General features: G+C 41.2%; 1 protein-coding gene across 1 annotated transcript in view; it reads right to left on the reverse strand.

Annotated features, from left to right (window-relative positions):
• Positions 1-448: 448 nt before the first annotated feature.
• TPO (thyroid peroxidase) overlaps positions 449-14,360 on the reverse strand; it is a 202,309-nt gene continuing 188,397 nt past the window's right edge. Inside the window, exons 13-14 of the mRNA XM_075863906.1 lie at positions 12,921-13,020; positions 449-642 (exon numbers count right to left, since the gene is read on the reverse strand). Coding sequence (XP_075720021.1) covers positions 486-642; positions 12,921-13,020 — 257 coding nt within the window. The 3' untranslated portion in view covers positions 449-485. The remainder of the gene's footprint in view (positions 643-12,920; positions 13,021-14,360) is intronic.

A 14,360-nucleotide genomic window follows, 5' to 3' on the forward strand; every position in this document is an offset into this window, starting at 1 on the left:
TTATTCCTGGAAGATTCGGCTGCCGTATCCGTGATGATCAGCAGAAGGTTCTCATTTCGAAAAAAGATTGTCCAGATAGGACAACACCTTTATGTCTCCTGTAAAATGAAGGATGTCATGGAAAACTCTCATTGTATTGTTACAAAGGTCTTTACCTGCTAAAAAGATGATAATAGTAGCATTAACATCTAGAGAAGACCAAACTTTAACAATTCTCTTTTTAATTCAGTCTCCAAAATGCGAATAAGGCTAAGTTCACATCTGTGTCAGCGCTTTCCGTTGTCTTGCTCCACCATAGGATTCCACCATCTCTAGTAACATCTGGATCATCTGGTGATGTGGTTCCATAGAAACTAATAACGCTATAACAGTTATGAACATTCAATTTGCTTATCTTTATGATACACTATTGGTAGAAAATGAATAAATATGTCCAGCCAAACCTTCTAACACATTTTATTTGTCTCTAAATACATTGTTGGCCTTTATACTGTACAATTTATCTTCTTTGGTTCTGCAATCATTGATGGGTACGGTGACAAAGACATGTTGTGACACTTGGAAGAATCTATTTTTAATGAAGTTATTTTCAGGTCTTCTCCACGCTGAGAGTCAGCAGATGTCTTGAAGGAGAATTTCCTGCTATAGAAAATACCTTGTGGTAAGAAGTTGTTGTGATATGATAACATACTGTCTCTCTAAAATGCAGTATAACAAGGGGTGATATACCAATGATAAGAAACACAGTTAGGCTACAGCTAGATGAGGACTTCTGTCATTAGGGTGTAGGCCACCAATGGGTATAATGTGTAACACAATGGGGGGAATTTATCAAAATACGTGCAAGGGAAAAGTGGCAACAGCACCATTTTTTTTTGCACCAGTTTTGTTATATTTCCCCCACTATGTACACATATTGGTAATCAGCAAACATAGAATTCTACTGTGACCTTTATTTCTATCAAGGGCATTCTTTTAGATGCTTTCCAGAATTTTAATGTTTCATTTTGGGCCCCAAATAACAAAATTTGCAACATTCTGACCTTGCAGATTCTGCTCCAGACCTCCGTCGCTTCTGAGGTCCAACTGTGTGTCGGATTACCGCAACGGCCAATCGCTAGCTATATCAGTTGATGTCACTATGGATGGAACATTACAGCTACATTCACACATTACAGATTTACCGCAGATTTGACGTCTGGAATTGCAGACAGAAAATACGCAGTGAATACAGTATTTAAACAAATCGAATCCGCATGTTGTGAAATTTTCCGTGCAGAAATCTAACTGACGTGCCGACTTTTAAATCTGCATCCGGTTAATGTCCGCTTCGGAAAGTGCATATATTTTTTTTCCCCCATCATATTAAAGGGGGAAAAAGAAATCCGCAAGCAAAGGCAAGTACTGCGGATTTTGCTGTAAATTATTTGTCAATGCTGAAGGCCAGAAAATGACAGGGGACCAGGGAAATGTTATATATAGATATCCGCTATGTGTGGATGTACACTACCACTGTGTGACTTGCCCTATTGCCACTATGCCAGCATGGCAGCATGAATGGAGAAAACAAAGAAGCAGTGCAGGATGCCCGTAGTAAAATTTGTAAGTTAAGTGTATTGCACAGTTTGCTATTTAGCAATTTTGACCCCAAATTGATAATTTAGACACTGGGAAACCCCAATAAAGAAATGTGCTGTTGTTAATTCTTACACTCCCTCGGCGGTGAGCTTGTTCCAAGAAGATACTTTTACTCTTGAATGGCACGAATGTTATGCAACACTTTTGTGCTATAGATTGCTCGATGCAAGTCATTACTTAGATCTAACTCCAGTCTTAGCAGAATAGGCAGAAGATACATAGAGCAGCTTCTGATGGTGTCTTGCTGGGCAATGACGGAGTTTAATAAATGCTTGGGTGGAAAAGATGAATCAACTGATGTAAGACCTATACACTATTTTATGTTTCTCTCTCTAAAGGATGATATGGAAGCAATTTTCTTTTTTGTTTCTGGCACCCTGAACTTGCACAGCAGGTTCCAGAGTGAATGTACTATAGACATGGAACAAGACTGTAGAACAAGTTGGGTATTTCCTTAGATCAGTCATTTCAATCATTCCTGTCTTCAAGTTAAGTTTATAGCATCTCATTCTCAGAATCTGTCATTGGCTTAGTCTGGGTTTTTCAGAGTACAGTAAATATTAGAAGTCATGCATCAATAGTGTCATTTATATGACATGTTTTACTTTACTCCGATGCTGCCAAATTTGTAAAATAATTTACATGTGGGCGGCATTTCTTTACTGTTTCAAATTGTGGACTGGAGTGGGGAGGACGTATTACAGGTCTAGCAATCTAACTTCTCAGGATCCCATATGCAGGGTGGTCGCCACTGCCCTAATGTTTCTACTACAGTCAATAGGGGCCACACAGTATGATGTTGAATATTATTATACTATGTTTCATGTTATGGTTAACGTGTATCACGGACATGAAACAAGAGGCGATCCATATAATAATGTCTTAATGGTGTTGTTCAGGACATTAAAAAGTTTGGCTTAAGGCCCCTGCCTTAATGTGCTAAAATATCAAAATAAGTAATAGCCACCTGTTAATTCAACCGCTGCTACAGCGCCGCTGTTCCCCAACAGTCTGTTTGCTTTTACAGGAAGTGATGACATCCCGTTCCATCCATGTGACTGCTGCAGGCAATCACTGGCCACAGCGATAATGCTTGGTTCTTGCCAGTATCACCAGTAAGGCCAGTGATTGGCTGCAGCGGTCACATGGACTGAAAGAGACATTACTTCCTGTAGAAGTACACAGGCCAGTGGGCAGCAACGGCGGGGGATTCACCAGGTTAATGTCCCTTATTTTGTTATTTTTAGGACATCCCCTGCCTAAAGCAAGCTTTTTAAATGTCCCAGAAAGTCAACTACTTGGGTATACTATAGAAAATGCAGGCTTACAATCTGGTCAATGTCCTGGCACCTTCCCTCAATGACTATGGAGCCAAATCAGCAAACAGATGTGAGTTCATGCACACCACAATGCCATGTGTACAGATTGTATGATGGTGCACGGACTCCCTATAGGTCTGTATTACGGATGCGCAGGCACATGTGTGCAGCTATAGGGTGACTCCTTTATGAACCAAGCAATGCTTCTAGGAAAGAATATCTACATAATGTGGCATGGAGCATGCAACAATTTTCTTCTCACAGATCCATACGGAATACATGAGAAAAAACTTATGTGTGTCTCTGTATAAAAAACTGAGACAAATAGAGGTACAGTATAAGCTCATAGCAGTCTATGGACACCGTATTACAGATGCACATGACATGGATCCATAATTCAGTCATGTGCATAAGGCCTTAGTTTGATCAATCTCTAACACCTTTATAATGAAACATTCATTCATCTTCATATTGAAGTTCCTGGGTGAATATTTTATTACAGCTGCAAACTTTTTTCTTTTTGGAAAAGAAGTTTCACGCTTTGCAGGTACCATAAGTATACACAAACAAAGGGTTGGTGTAGTGCTGCTATTAGGATTAGTAGTTGAACAGAATTTAGATCTAATAGGAATAGATAAAAGGTATTGTTCGGGATCAACTAACAGATCTGATCTCTTTTTTAATTTATGGTCTATAGTCTTGACCTTGGTATTTTGGAAAGTGCCTAAGGCCTTGTTCACAATGTGTTTCGGCTCTATGTTTAGCGTGTATGTAGGGAAAGATCCTGATGAACACACTAAATGTGTTTATAGGCCTCCATTAGCCGGATGGACTAGTAATGTAGTAGACTACACTTTTCCATCCCACCAGATCCCCAAAAAAATTGTATACACATTTTTTTTTAACATGGGGCCTATGGGTTTCGGATGCCATTCTATGTCGTCCGTCACAGACATACACTAAATATTTGAGTCAGGAAGCTCCAGTGACGTTATCGCTGGAGCTTCCTATAGCATCAGATGCTGCCCTGTCCGCCTGCACAGTTGTCCTATCCTTCGCAACTGCAAGATCTATACAGCCGAAGCTCTCAGGTGCTTTTAAAGTAGCTGGAGTCCACGGCTGCTGTCAGGGGCGTAACTAGGAAAGACTGGGCCCCATAGCAATCTTTTGACTGGGCCCCATGTAGATAGGGGAACACTACCCCCCTTGTAGACAGTGCAACACATCCCCCCAAACAAATAAAAATAATTGTACTCACCTAGCCCCGTTACAGTGAGGAACGGAGCTGCTCCACAGCCTCCTCAGCCATGTTCATCTTGTAACCTATGAGACAAACCATTGCATAGGCCGGTTTGATCCAGTGATATCATTGCACCAGCCTGCACAGTGATCCTGTCCCAGCGTTTTATAGTCTTCAGGCCTAACATGGCCCGTAGCCTAGTGAATAGCGGAGCAGGGTGCTACCTCCCTGCTCCGCTATAATTTTCAGTTTTATCTGCGTCCTGAGGACAATTGAATGTGGCAGTCACTAGCACCAGACAACCGGGCATCCACTCATGCCGTGGGCCCCTTAGCAGCCGCTATGGCTGCTATAGTAGTAGTTCCGCCACTGACTGCTGTCTCTGCATGGGGAAGCTATGTCACTGGAGCTTCCCTAGGGTAGCCTCAGTGATATAACTGGCCGTCATTACGTCATTGGGGCTACCCATGCAGCTCCAGTGATGTACCTTCCCTGGGCAGAGGTAGCAGCCGGGGACTTTGACTGCTTTAAAGTTCTTGTGGTCGAGGGGTGTCACTGTATGGGTTGTGTCTGAGTCACCGGCCAGAGTGCCTCCAAAGATGAACAGTGACGTTGGGATCTTCCATGGCAAAGCTCCTAAAGTCACTGCCAATATATAGACAATGCCGTCAGGAGTTTGCCTAGGGCCAGAATTCCTGGCCAGAATACTTCCAACACACCGGTCGAGATATCTGGCATCGCAAAGCCACTTATGTTATGGTTCATATGTAAATGTCTGTACTTGAGTCATTATCACCCATGTACAGATGCTGTGTCTAAACTTAACCCCTTCCCGCTCCTTGACGTACTATTACGTCATGGCAGCTGTATCGTTCGCGCTCCATGCCGTAATAGTACGTCTCGGGAGTAACGGCCGTTTCGGCCGTCCTCCCGACACATACAGGAGCTGTGACGCTGCTGTCTTGTTCAGCAGCTGTCACAGCTCCTACAGCGGGGACCGATCGCTGTGTCCCCGCTGATTAACCCCTTAAAAGCCGCGTTCTATAGAGATCGCGGCTTTTTAGGGGTTAAGCTGCCATCGCCGGCCTGCTACGCGATAGCGGCCGGCGATGGTGACTATGGCAACCGGACACCAAACAATGGCGTCCGGCGATGCCATAGACGGAAGCCTAGTGGGTCCTGACAACGTCAGGACCCACTATGCTTGCTGTCAGTGAGTAGCTGACAGTTCTAATACACTGCACTACGCATGTAGTGCAGTGTATTAGAATAGCGATCAGGGCCTCCTGCCCTCATGTCCCCTAGTGGGACAAAGTAATAAAGTAAAAAAAAAGTTAAAAAAAGTTGTGTAAAAATAAGAAAATAAAAGATTTAAAAGTATTAAAAGTAAAAATCCCCCTTTTTCCCTTATCAGTCCTTTATTATTAATAAAAATATATAAAAAAACAAATAAACTATACATAATTGGTATCGCCGCGTCCGTAACGGCCTGAACTACAAAATTATTTCATTATTTATCCCGCACGGTGAACGCCGTAAAAAAATAAAATAATAAACCGAACCACAATCACAATTCTTTGGTCACTTCACCTCCCAAAAAATGGAATAAAAAGAGATCAAAACGTCGCATGTACCTAAAAATGGTACTGATCGAAACTACAGTTCGTTACGCAAAAAATAAGTCCTCGCACGGCTTTATTGATTGAAAAATAAAAACTTTATGCCTCTTAGAATAAGGTAACACCAAAAGTGAATGATTGTTTACAAAACTTATTTTATTGTGCAAACGCCATAAGACATAAAAAAAACTATAAACATCTGGTATCGCCGTAATCGTATCGCCCCGCAGAATAAAGTGAATATGTCATTTATAGCGCACGGTGAACGCTGTAAAAAAAAACGAAAAAAAAAACAATCGTACAATTGCTGTTTTTTAGTCACCACGCCACCTAAAAATAGAATAAAAACTGATCAAAAAGCCGCATGCACCCCAAGAAAACTCCAATGGATTCCTCAAGGGGTCTAGTTTCCAAATTGGGGTCACTTTTGGGGGGTTCCCAATGTTTTGGCACCACAAGACCTCTTCAAAACGGACATGGTGCCTAATAAAAAAGAGGCTTCAAAATCCACTAGGTGCTCCTTTGCTTCGGAGGCCGATGCTTCAGTCCATTACCGCACGAGGGCCACATGTGGGATATTTCTCAAAACTGCAGAATCTGGGCAATACGTATTAAGTTGCGTTTCTCTGATAAATCCTTTTGTGTTATAAAAAAAATGGTATAAAGAGGATTTTCTGACAAAAAAAAAAATGTAAATTTCACCTCTACTTTGCTCTAAATTCCCGTGAAACACCTAAAGGGTTCATAAACTTTCTAAATGCTGTTGTGGATACTTTGAGGGGTCTAGTTTCTAAAATGGGGTGTTTGATAGGGGTTTCTAATATATGGGCCCCTCAAAGCAACTTCAGAACTGAACTGGAACCTAAAAAAATAAATAAATGAGGCAATACTTCGCTTCTTACATTATACTGATAATGAGCCGTGCCCACCCCGAGATGACCCCAGTTTTGACCGTTTGTATAAACGGAGACCCCTATTAGACCGTTCCAGTGCCCGGTTTTCCCAAGCATACACCCCTGAGAAGTGTATTTCTATTGATGAGTCCCTGGTACATTTTAAAGGGAGGGTTCAATTCCGCGAGTACCTGCCGGGTAAGAGGGCAAGGTATGGCGTGAAGATGTATAAGCTGTGAGAGTGCATCAGAGTATACCTACAGGTTTAGGATATATGAAGGAAAGGCCACCCCCAAACCAGACTGCATCCTGGACTACAATAGGTACATGGGAGGGATGGACTTGTAAGATCAAGCCCTGAAGCCCTACAGCGCCATGCGGTGTGGTATAAGAAGCTGGCCGGGCACATCATACAGATGGCATTGTACAATGCGTACATGCTACGTCGATGTGCAGGCCAGACGGGAACTTTCCTGGAATTTCAAGAGGTGATTATCAAGAACCTAATCTTTAGGGACCAAGAAGGGGGGGGCACCCAGTACTTCTGGAAGCGAGCCCACACGCATCGTACCAGGGCAACACTTTCCAGGAGAAGTTCCCCAAACTGGCAAGAAGGGAAAAAGTCAAAAGAGGTGCAAAGTCTGCTATAAGAGGGGGTAAGGGAGGACACAATATATCAATGTGACACGTGTCCCGAATAACCAGAGCTCTGTATGAAAGTGTTTTAAAATTTATCATACATCCCTTGGTTTATAATTTACCCCAATTTTACTTACCCTGATGCACTCCACACAGCTTATCCCCCCTCGTCTTTCCCCTCTGATCCCTGCTGTGTGTCCAGGCAGCTGATAACAGCCACATGTAGGGTATTGCCATACCCGGGAGAACCCACATTACAGTTTATGGGGTGTAGGTCTCCGGTCAAAATGGCCACTACACCTCTAGATGAATGCCTTAAGGGTGTAGTTTTTAAAACGGGGTCACTTCTTGGGGGTTTCAACTGTTCTGGTACCTCAGGGGCTTCTGCATACATGACTTCGCACTAGAAAATCCCCAGTAGGCCAAATGGTGGTCCTTTCCTTCTGAGCCCTCCCATGGGCCCAAATGGCAGTTTATCACAACAAATGGGGTATTGCGGCCCTCAGAACAAATTGCGCAACAGAATGGGGTATTTTGTTTCTTGTGAAAATAAGAAATTTTCAGCCAAAACTACATATTATTTGAAAAAAATAATTTTGTTTTCATTCCCAGCCCAATTCAAATAAGTTCTGTGAAAAAACTATGGGGTCAAAATGGTCACAACACCCATAAATGAATTCCTTGAGGGGTGTAGTTTCCAAAATGGGGTCATTTGTGGTTGGTTTCTATTGCTTTGATACCTCTGGGGCTCTGCAAATGCGACATGGCACCCGAAAACCAATCCAGCAAAATCTGGACTCCAAAGAACACACAGCGCTCCTTTCCTTCTGAGCCCTCCCATGGGCCCAAACGGCAGTTTATCACCACAAATGGGGTATTTCCGCACTCAGGACAAATTGGGCAACAGAATGGAGTATTTTATTTCTTGTGAAAATAAGAATTTTTGAGCTAAAATGACATATTATTGGAAAAAATATATATTTTTTTAATTCCCAGCCCAATTCAAATTAGTTCTGTGAAGAAACTATGGAGTCTAAATGGTCACATTACCCATAAATGAATTCCTTGAGGGGTGTAGTTTCCAAAATGGGGTCACTTCTGGTGGGTTTCCATTGCTTTGATACCTCTGGGGCTCTGCAAATGCGACATGGCACCCGAAAACCAAACCAGCAAAATCTGTACTCCAAAGAACACACAGCGCTCCTTCCCTTCTGAGGCCTCCCATGGGCCCAAACGGCAGTTTATTGCCACAAATGGGGTATTGATGCACTCAGGAGAAATTGGGCAACAAAATTGAGTATTTTGTTCCCTGTGAAAATAAGAAATTTTGGTAAAAAATTACATCTTATTGGAAAAAATGTCATTTTTTTAATGTCACAGCCCAATTGAAATAGGTGCTGTGAAAAAACTGTGTGGTCAAAATGCTAACAACAACCATAAATGAATTCCTTGAGGGGTGTAGTTTCCAAAATGGGGTCACTTTTGGTGGGTTTCCATTGCTTTGATACCTCTGAGGCTCTGCAAATGCGACATGGCACCCGAAAACCAATCCAACAAAATCTGGACTCCAACAAACATATAGCGCTCCTTTCCTTCTGAGCCCTCCCATGGGCCCAAACGGCAGTTTATCACCACAAATGGGGTATTGCCACACTAAGGACAAATTGGGCAACAAAATGGGGTATTTTGTTCCTTGTGAAAATAAGAAATTTTGATCACAAATGACATTTTATTTGAAAAAATGACATTTTTTTCATTTCAGAGCCCAATTCAAATACGTGCTGTGAAAAAACTGTGCGGTCAAAATGGTAACAACAACCCTAAATGAATTCCTTGAGGGGTGTAGTTTCCAAAATGGGGTCACTATTGGGGGATTCCTACTGTTTTGACACCTCAACACCTCTTCAAACCTGGCATGCTGCCTAAAATATATTCTAATAAAAAAGGGGCCTCAAAATGCACTAGGTGCTTCTTTGCTTCTAGGGCTTGTGTTTTAGTCCACGAGCGCAGTAGGGCCACATGTGGGACATTTCTAAAAACTGCAGAATCTGGAGAATACATATTTAGTAGTGTTTCTCTGGTAAAACCTTCTGTGTTACAGAAAAAAAAATGAATAAAATTGAAATTCAGCAAGAAAAATGAAATTTGCAAATTTCACCTCCACTTTGCTTTAATTCCTGTGAAATGCCTGAAGGGTTAAAAAACTTTCTAACTGCTGTTTTGAATACTTTGAGGGGTCTAGTTTTTTAAATGGGGTGTTTTATCAGGGTTTCTAATACATAGGCCCCACAAAGCCACTTCAGAACTCAAGAGGTACCTTAAAAAAAAGGCTTTTGAAATTTTCTTAAAAATATGAGAAATTGCTGTTTATGTTCTAAGCCTTGTAACGTCCAAGAAAAATAAAAAAATGTTCAAAAAACGATGCCAATCTAAAGTAGACATATGGGAAATGTGAACTAGTAACTATTTTGGGTGGTATAACCGTCTGTTTTACAAGCAGATGCATTTAAATTCAGAAAAATGCAATTTTTTCAAAATTTTCTCTACATTTTGCAATTTTTCACCAATAAACACTGAATATATCGACCAAATTTTACCACGAACATGAAGCCCAATGTGTCACGAGAAAACAATCTCAGAATCGCTTGGGTAGGTTTAAGCATTCCGACGTTATTACCACATAAAGTGAAATATGTCAGATTTGAAAAATGGGCTCTGAGCCTTAAGGCCAAAACTAGGCTGCGTCCTTAAGGGGTTAAGGGAGGGAGATACATTTAAAGCTGAAATAGGGTTTTTGTTCTCGGCGCTATAGTGAAGTCAAATATTACACAATGTACACATATTTGACATCAATATTCAGGAAAGAATCAGAGAATCATTTTTTGGAGTAAATATTATTAATTGAAAAAGCTACTTTAAAGCATAGCACGATAAAATGAGGAAAAACTGTTTTTTTTCTTGTTTCTGACCATTTTTCCCTGAAAAAATCCTATACAATTAATTAATATCCAATTAATTAATGCTCCAATGTTACATAATAAAAAAGGCCTATTTGTCTCGCTAAAAAAGATACAAAACATTTTGGGGGTAAACTAAGGAACCAAACAACCCTAAAAATCTTTAGGCTATGTTCACACAGCATGACAAATTCTGCAATGTGTCCCAGAACCCACAGGAAAATCCGGCTGAATATTCGCACCAAATTGTGTGTAGATATTATGCTAAATTGACTGCTGCAGAAAACATCCGACAGAAAAAAAGACTATATTGACTTCTCCTGACGATAACATAACAAAGCGTCCATGCCCTCGACCGGTGTCTGTACAGCCTGCCTCACGTGACTGCTGCAGGGTGTGATTGGCTACAGCGGTCACATGTGATGAAATATCATCACAGGAGGCCACCTGTGCACAGAGCAGCCGGAAGAGCACGGGCGCATTGCCATGGCAGAGCCATGTGTTCAAGGGTGGACATTCACTTTAAGAATACATCATAAATGTCTATGATCACAATATCCCTTCAAGATGTGCAGTACAATCATGCACCTCTTTTTTTCAAAATATTTTAGGGAATATCTTATATAGTAAACCCATGAAAACTGTAAAAAGAACTGCTATAATATCAATATAACATAACCTGGAAACATAACAGAGGCGTAACTTGAAGCTCCTAGACCCCACTGTAAAATCTGTACGGCCCCCCCCCCCCCCCACTGACCACATAATATTTTAATACTAGTGTCTTTTTATGTGGCAAAGGAGCCTTTGCCATCCCTATAGCTTCTCCCACAGGAACAGAACACTAAACAACATAATGCATATCCTCTTGATATATACTGAAAATAATAAGCATCTTACGTATGCATTCATTATTTATGTCAACTAAACAGAGCCTTCACTTTGTATAGGGATCAATGTGGAACAATACAGTTTAATGGGATAAAGACAGACCGTGATTGACAATGATATCCAGAGAGGAAGAGCTGGCAGATGGAGCTTCACACACACGGGTAGAGGTAGAGATACACAGATACAGATAGAAAGGCTCATATACACTCACAAGGGCATTCAGATACTGGCAGGCTGGTGGCATTACATTGTCAGTCATTTGCACATGAGGATCTACGAGAGTCCTGTTAGCTAAGTAAATTAAAATAGCAAAAAATAACAGGTAAAGCTACCGCTGCAGGATCAAGCTCAGTAGTCAAGTAAAAGCATAAAAGACATTTATTAAAACCACTATGCGTTACGGCAACGGACAGTTGCCATTTATCCGGTGTGTACCGAAGATACATAACAGCTAGTTTATATAGCTATAACAAGCATAAAGTGCGGGAGAGGGGTAGAAAAGTCAGAGGAGGTTAACATGATGTCATATGGGCAAATAGATCCGTAAATAAATATAAATCTATATACAGTATGGATACAAGGATACTGGATGAAAAGATAGTAGGATGTTTGTAATACTAAACTTACGTGTATATTTTTTTCTGTTACCTAGTAACCGTTTTGGGAGCAGTGGCTAAGTAAGTGGAGACGTGTTAACAAAGAAAACAGTGGGGTGCGATGTAGCCAACAGGATCAATGGTACAGCATATAGATGCTGCCAGAGAAACAGGGATATGTTCATTATCGTAGCGATTAGGGTATGTGCACACGATAGCAGGCATTTACGTCTGAAAAGACAGACTCTTTTCAGGAGAAAACAGCTGCCTCGTTTCAGCCGTAATTGCTCCTCCTCGCATTTTGCGAGGCTTCTCTGACAGCCGTAAATTTTGAGCTGTGCTTCATTGAGTTCAATGAAGAACGGCTCAAATTACGTCTGAAAGAAGTGTCCTGCATATAATGTATATAAGTGTCCTGCACTTCTTTTGACGAGGCTGTATTTTTACGCGTCGTCGTTTGACAGCTGTCAAACGACGACGCGTAAATGACAGGTTGTCTGCACAGTACGTCGGCAAACCCATTCAAATGAATGGGCAGATGTTTGCCGACGTATTGTAGCCCTATTTTCAGACGTAAAACAAGGCATAATACGCCTCGTTTACGTCTGAAAATAGGTCGTGTGAACCCAGCCTTAGTCGCAACATGCTGTTTTAGGAGCCGGTTATGGGAAAAAACGGGCTATTCTCTAAGTTGTTCGTGCACATAGGGACCATATGACACAGTCATGAATCATAGTCGACTGGTACAGACGTGGCGATGCATCAACAGTAGATGTTTGGTTAGGTACTGACGGTACAACTAGCTGGATACCATAGTTATATTATGCTACAGGTTTGTTATGGGGGCCTGGACGTAACGGAATACATCTATGAGATGCCTTCGCAGTGATTCATGTTGCGAATGAAGCAGTGGACACAGCAGGGCATTATTGGGTATTGCCCGTACAGCGGAAACTCACAAGGTGAGCATATTGGGCATTAACCCTATGCAATCCACTACTTCTCTTCCTACACAGTACTATGCTATGAAGCGCCGTGTCTTTCTTTCAGTTGAGTTGGGTTTGTTCTCTAAATGATTGACAATGAACAAATATACAATTAGTGGAAATTACAACAAATCTTACTTACCCTCTGCAAAGTAGAATCCAGCATATCGTAGCCCAGGAAAGGAATAAAAGGACGACCAAAATGATGGATGCTATGGATGCTCGAGGAAGTTTTCCAGAATCTGGACATATGAAAGTTGCGACAAAATATTGGTTTAATAGGATATTATATAGAGGAAAAATCATAAAGGAGTCAAACATGAACTCTGGAAACCATTTAGCATTCGGCTAATGAAACCTACAAATTATCGCTGCCTTTATGACGACATATAAATATTTTATTGAGCAGCCTTCGCTTTTAATCATGATAACCGTTTACAAAAGAAACATTTCATGATGGTCCTGATGTGTTACAATCCCAGCATAATTGCTGCTGTAAAACATTGTATCCAAAAACTAGGATGTGTTGTGTTCTTCCCTCAATAGCAAAATAATGATGAAAATCTATTGTGACATTTACGTAGTCACCGCTGCAGCACAATTATTCTAATAGTCACCTATTTACAAAGTGAGAGGAACATTTAATCCATGACCCAGGAAATGAAAAACAAATCTCTTTAAGCAACGCATTTTGGAGTAGAGCAATGAAAACTGAGCTCGCAGTTGTAATAGACTAGTCATTAATGACCATTGGAGAAAAGAAATGTGAAAGTTTCAAAGAAACTTTTTTTTAGACTTCTGGGCAAGTCTCAAATTCTAAGGTTGAAGAATTTTTTTTGCAAGAAAATGGTGAACATTTTATAGTCTGCAGTCATGGGGGCAGGTGGCAGATGCCTCTGACCTTTACCTTAAAGCACACCTATTGTTTAATTGTTTTTTCTATAAATCAATATTGCATGCATTAATATTGAACTTTACAATATATCTTATTAACTCCTCAAGGACGCAGACAGTTTTAGCCTTAGGGACACTTCGTTTTTCTTTTGTTTTTTTTCATCACCGCATTCCAAGAGCCATAACTTTTTTTTATTTCCGACATTGACATAGCTACAGGAGGGCTTGTTTTCTGGCAGGTTCTAATAGGCTCAGAGACATGGGGGCCTTTGTTAGGCCCCATGTTGCCATGGCAGCCCGTCGGTGGCATTGATAGGCTGACAGCGGGAGCCCCCTCCCTCTGTCAAACTCCTTAGAAGGTATTACATGGCTGCGATAGGAGCTCCAATTCCGGCCGTTTCAGTAAGGTGCCAGCTGTATGTTACAGTTGATACCCACTGCTGATGGCATGGGCTCAGCTCATGTGAGTGCTACAGTACATTTCTATGGCAGCTTGTGTTAATGACCTCCCACCCGCAGCATAATTATGCGTCATTCTCCTCTTATTAGATGCCTCTTTCCCCCTTATCTGGCTGTTGCATTATCAGTAGCTGTTCAGAATCTCTGTACTCACTGAAAAACAAGAATGGTTATGAGTCTTGAAAATCATAAGAGCTTCCAACTGAGAGATCATATTACACAGTGCAGA

The sequence above is a fragment of the Rhinoderma darwinii genome, chromosome 4 (assembly GCF_050947455.1).
Source record: "Rhinoderma darwinii isolate aRhiDar2 chromosome 4, aRhiDar2.hap1, whole genome shotgun sequence".
Classification (NCBI taxonomy): domain Eukaryota; kingdom Metazoa; phylum Chordata; class Amphibia; order Anura; family Rhinodermatidae; genus Rhinoderma; species Rhinoderma darwinii.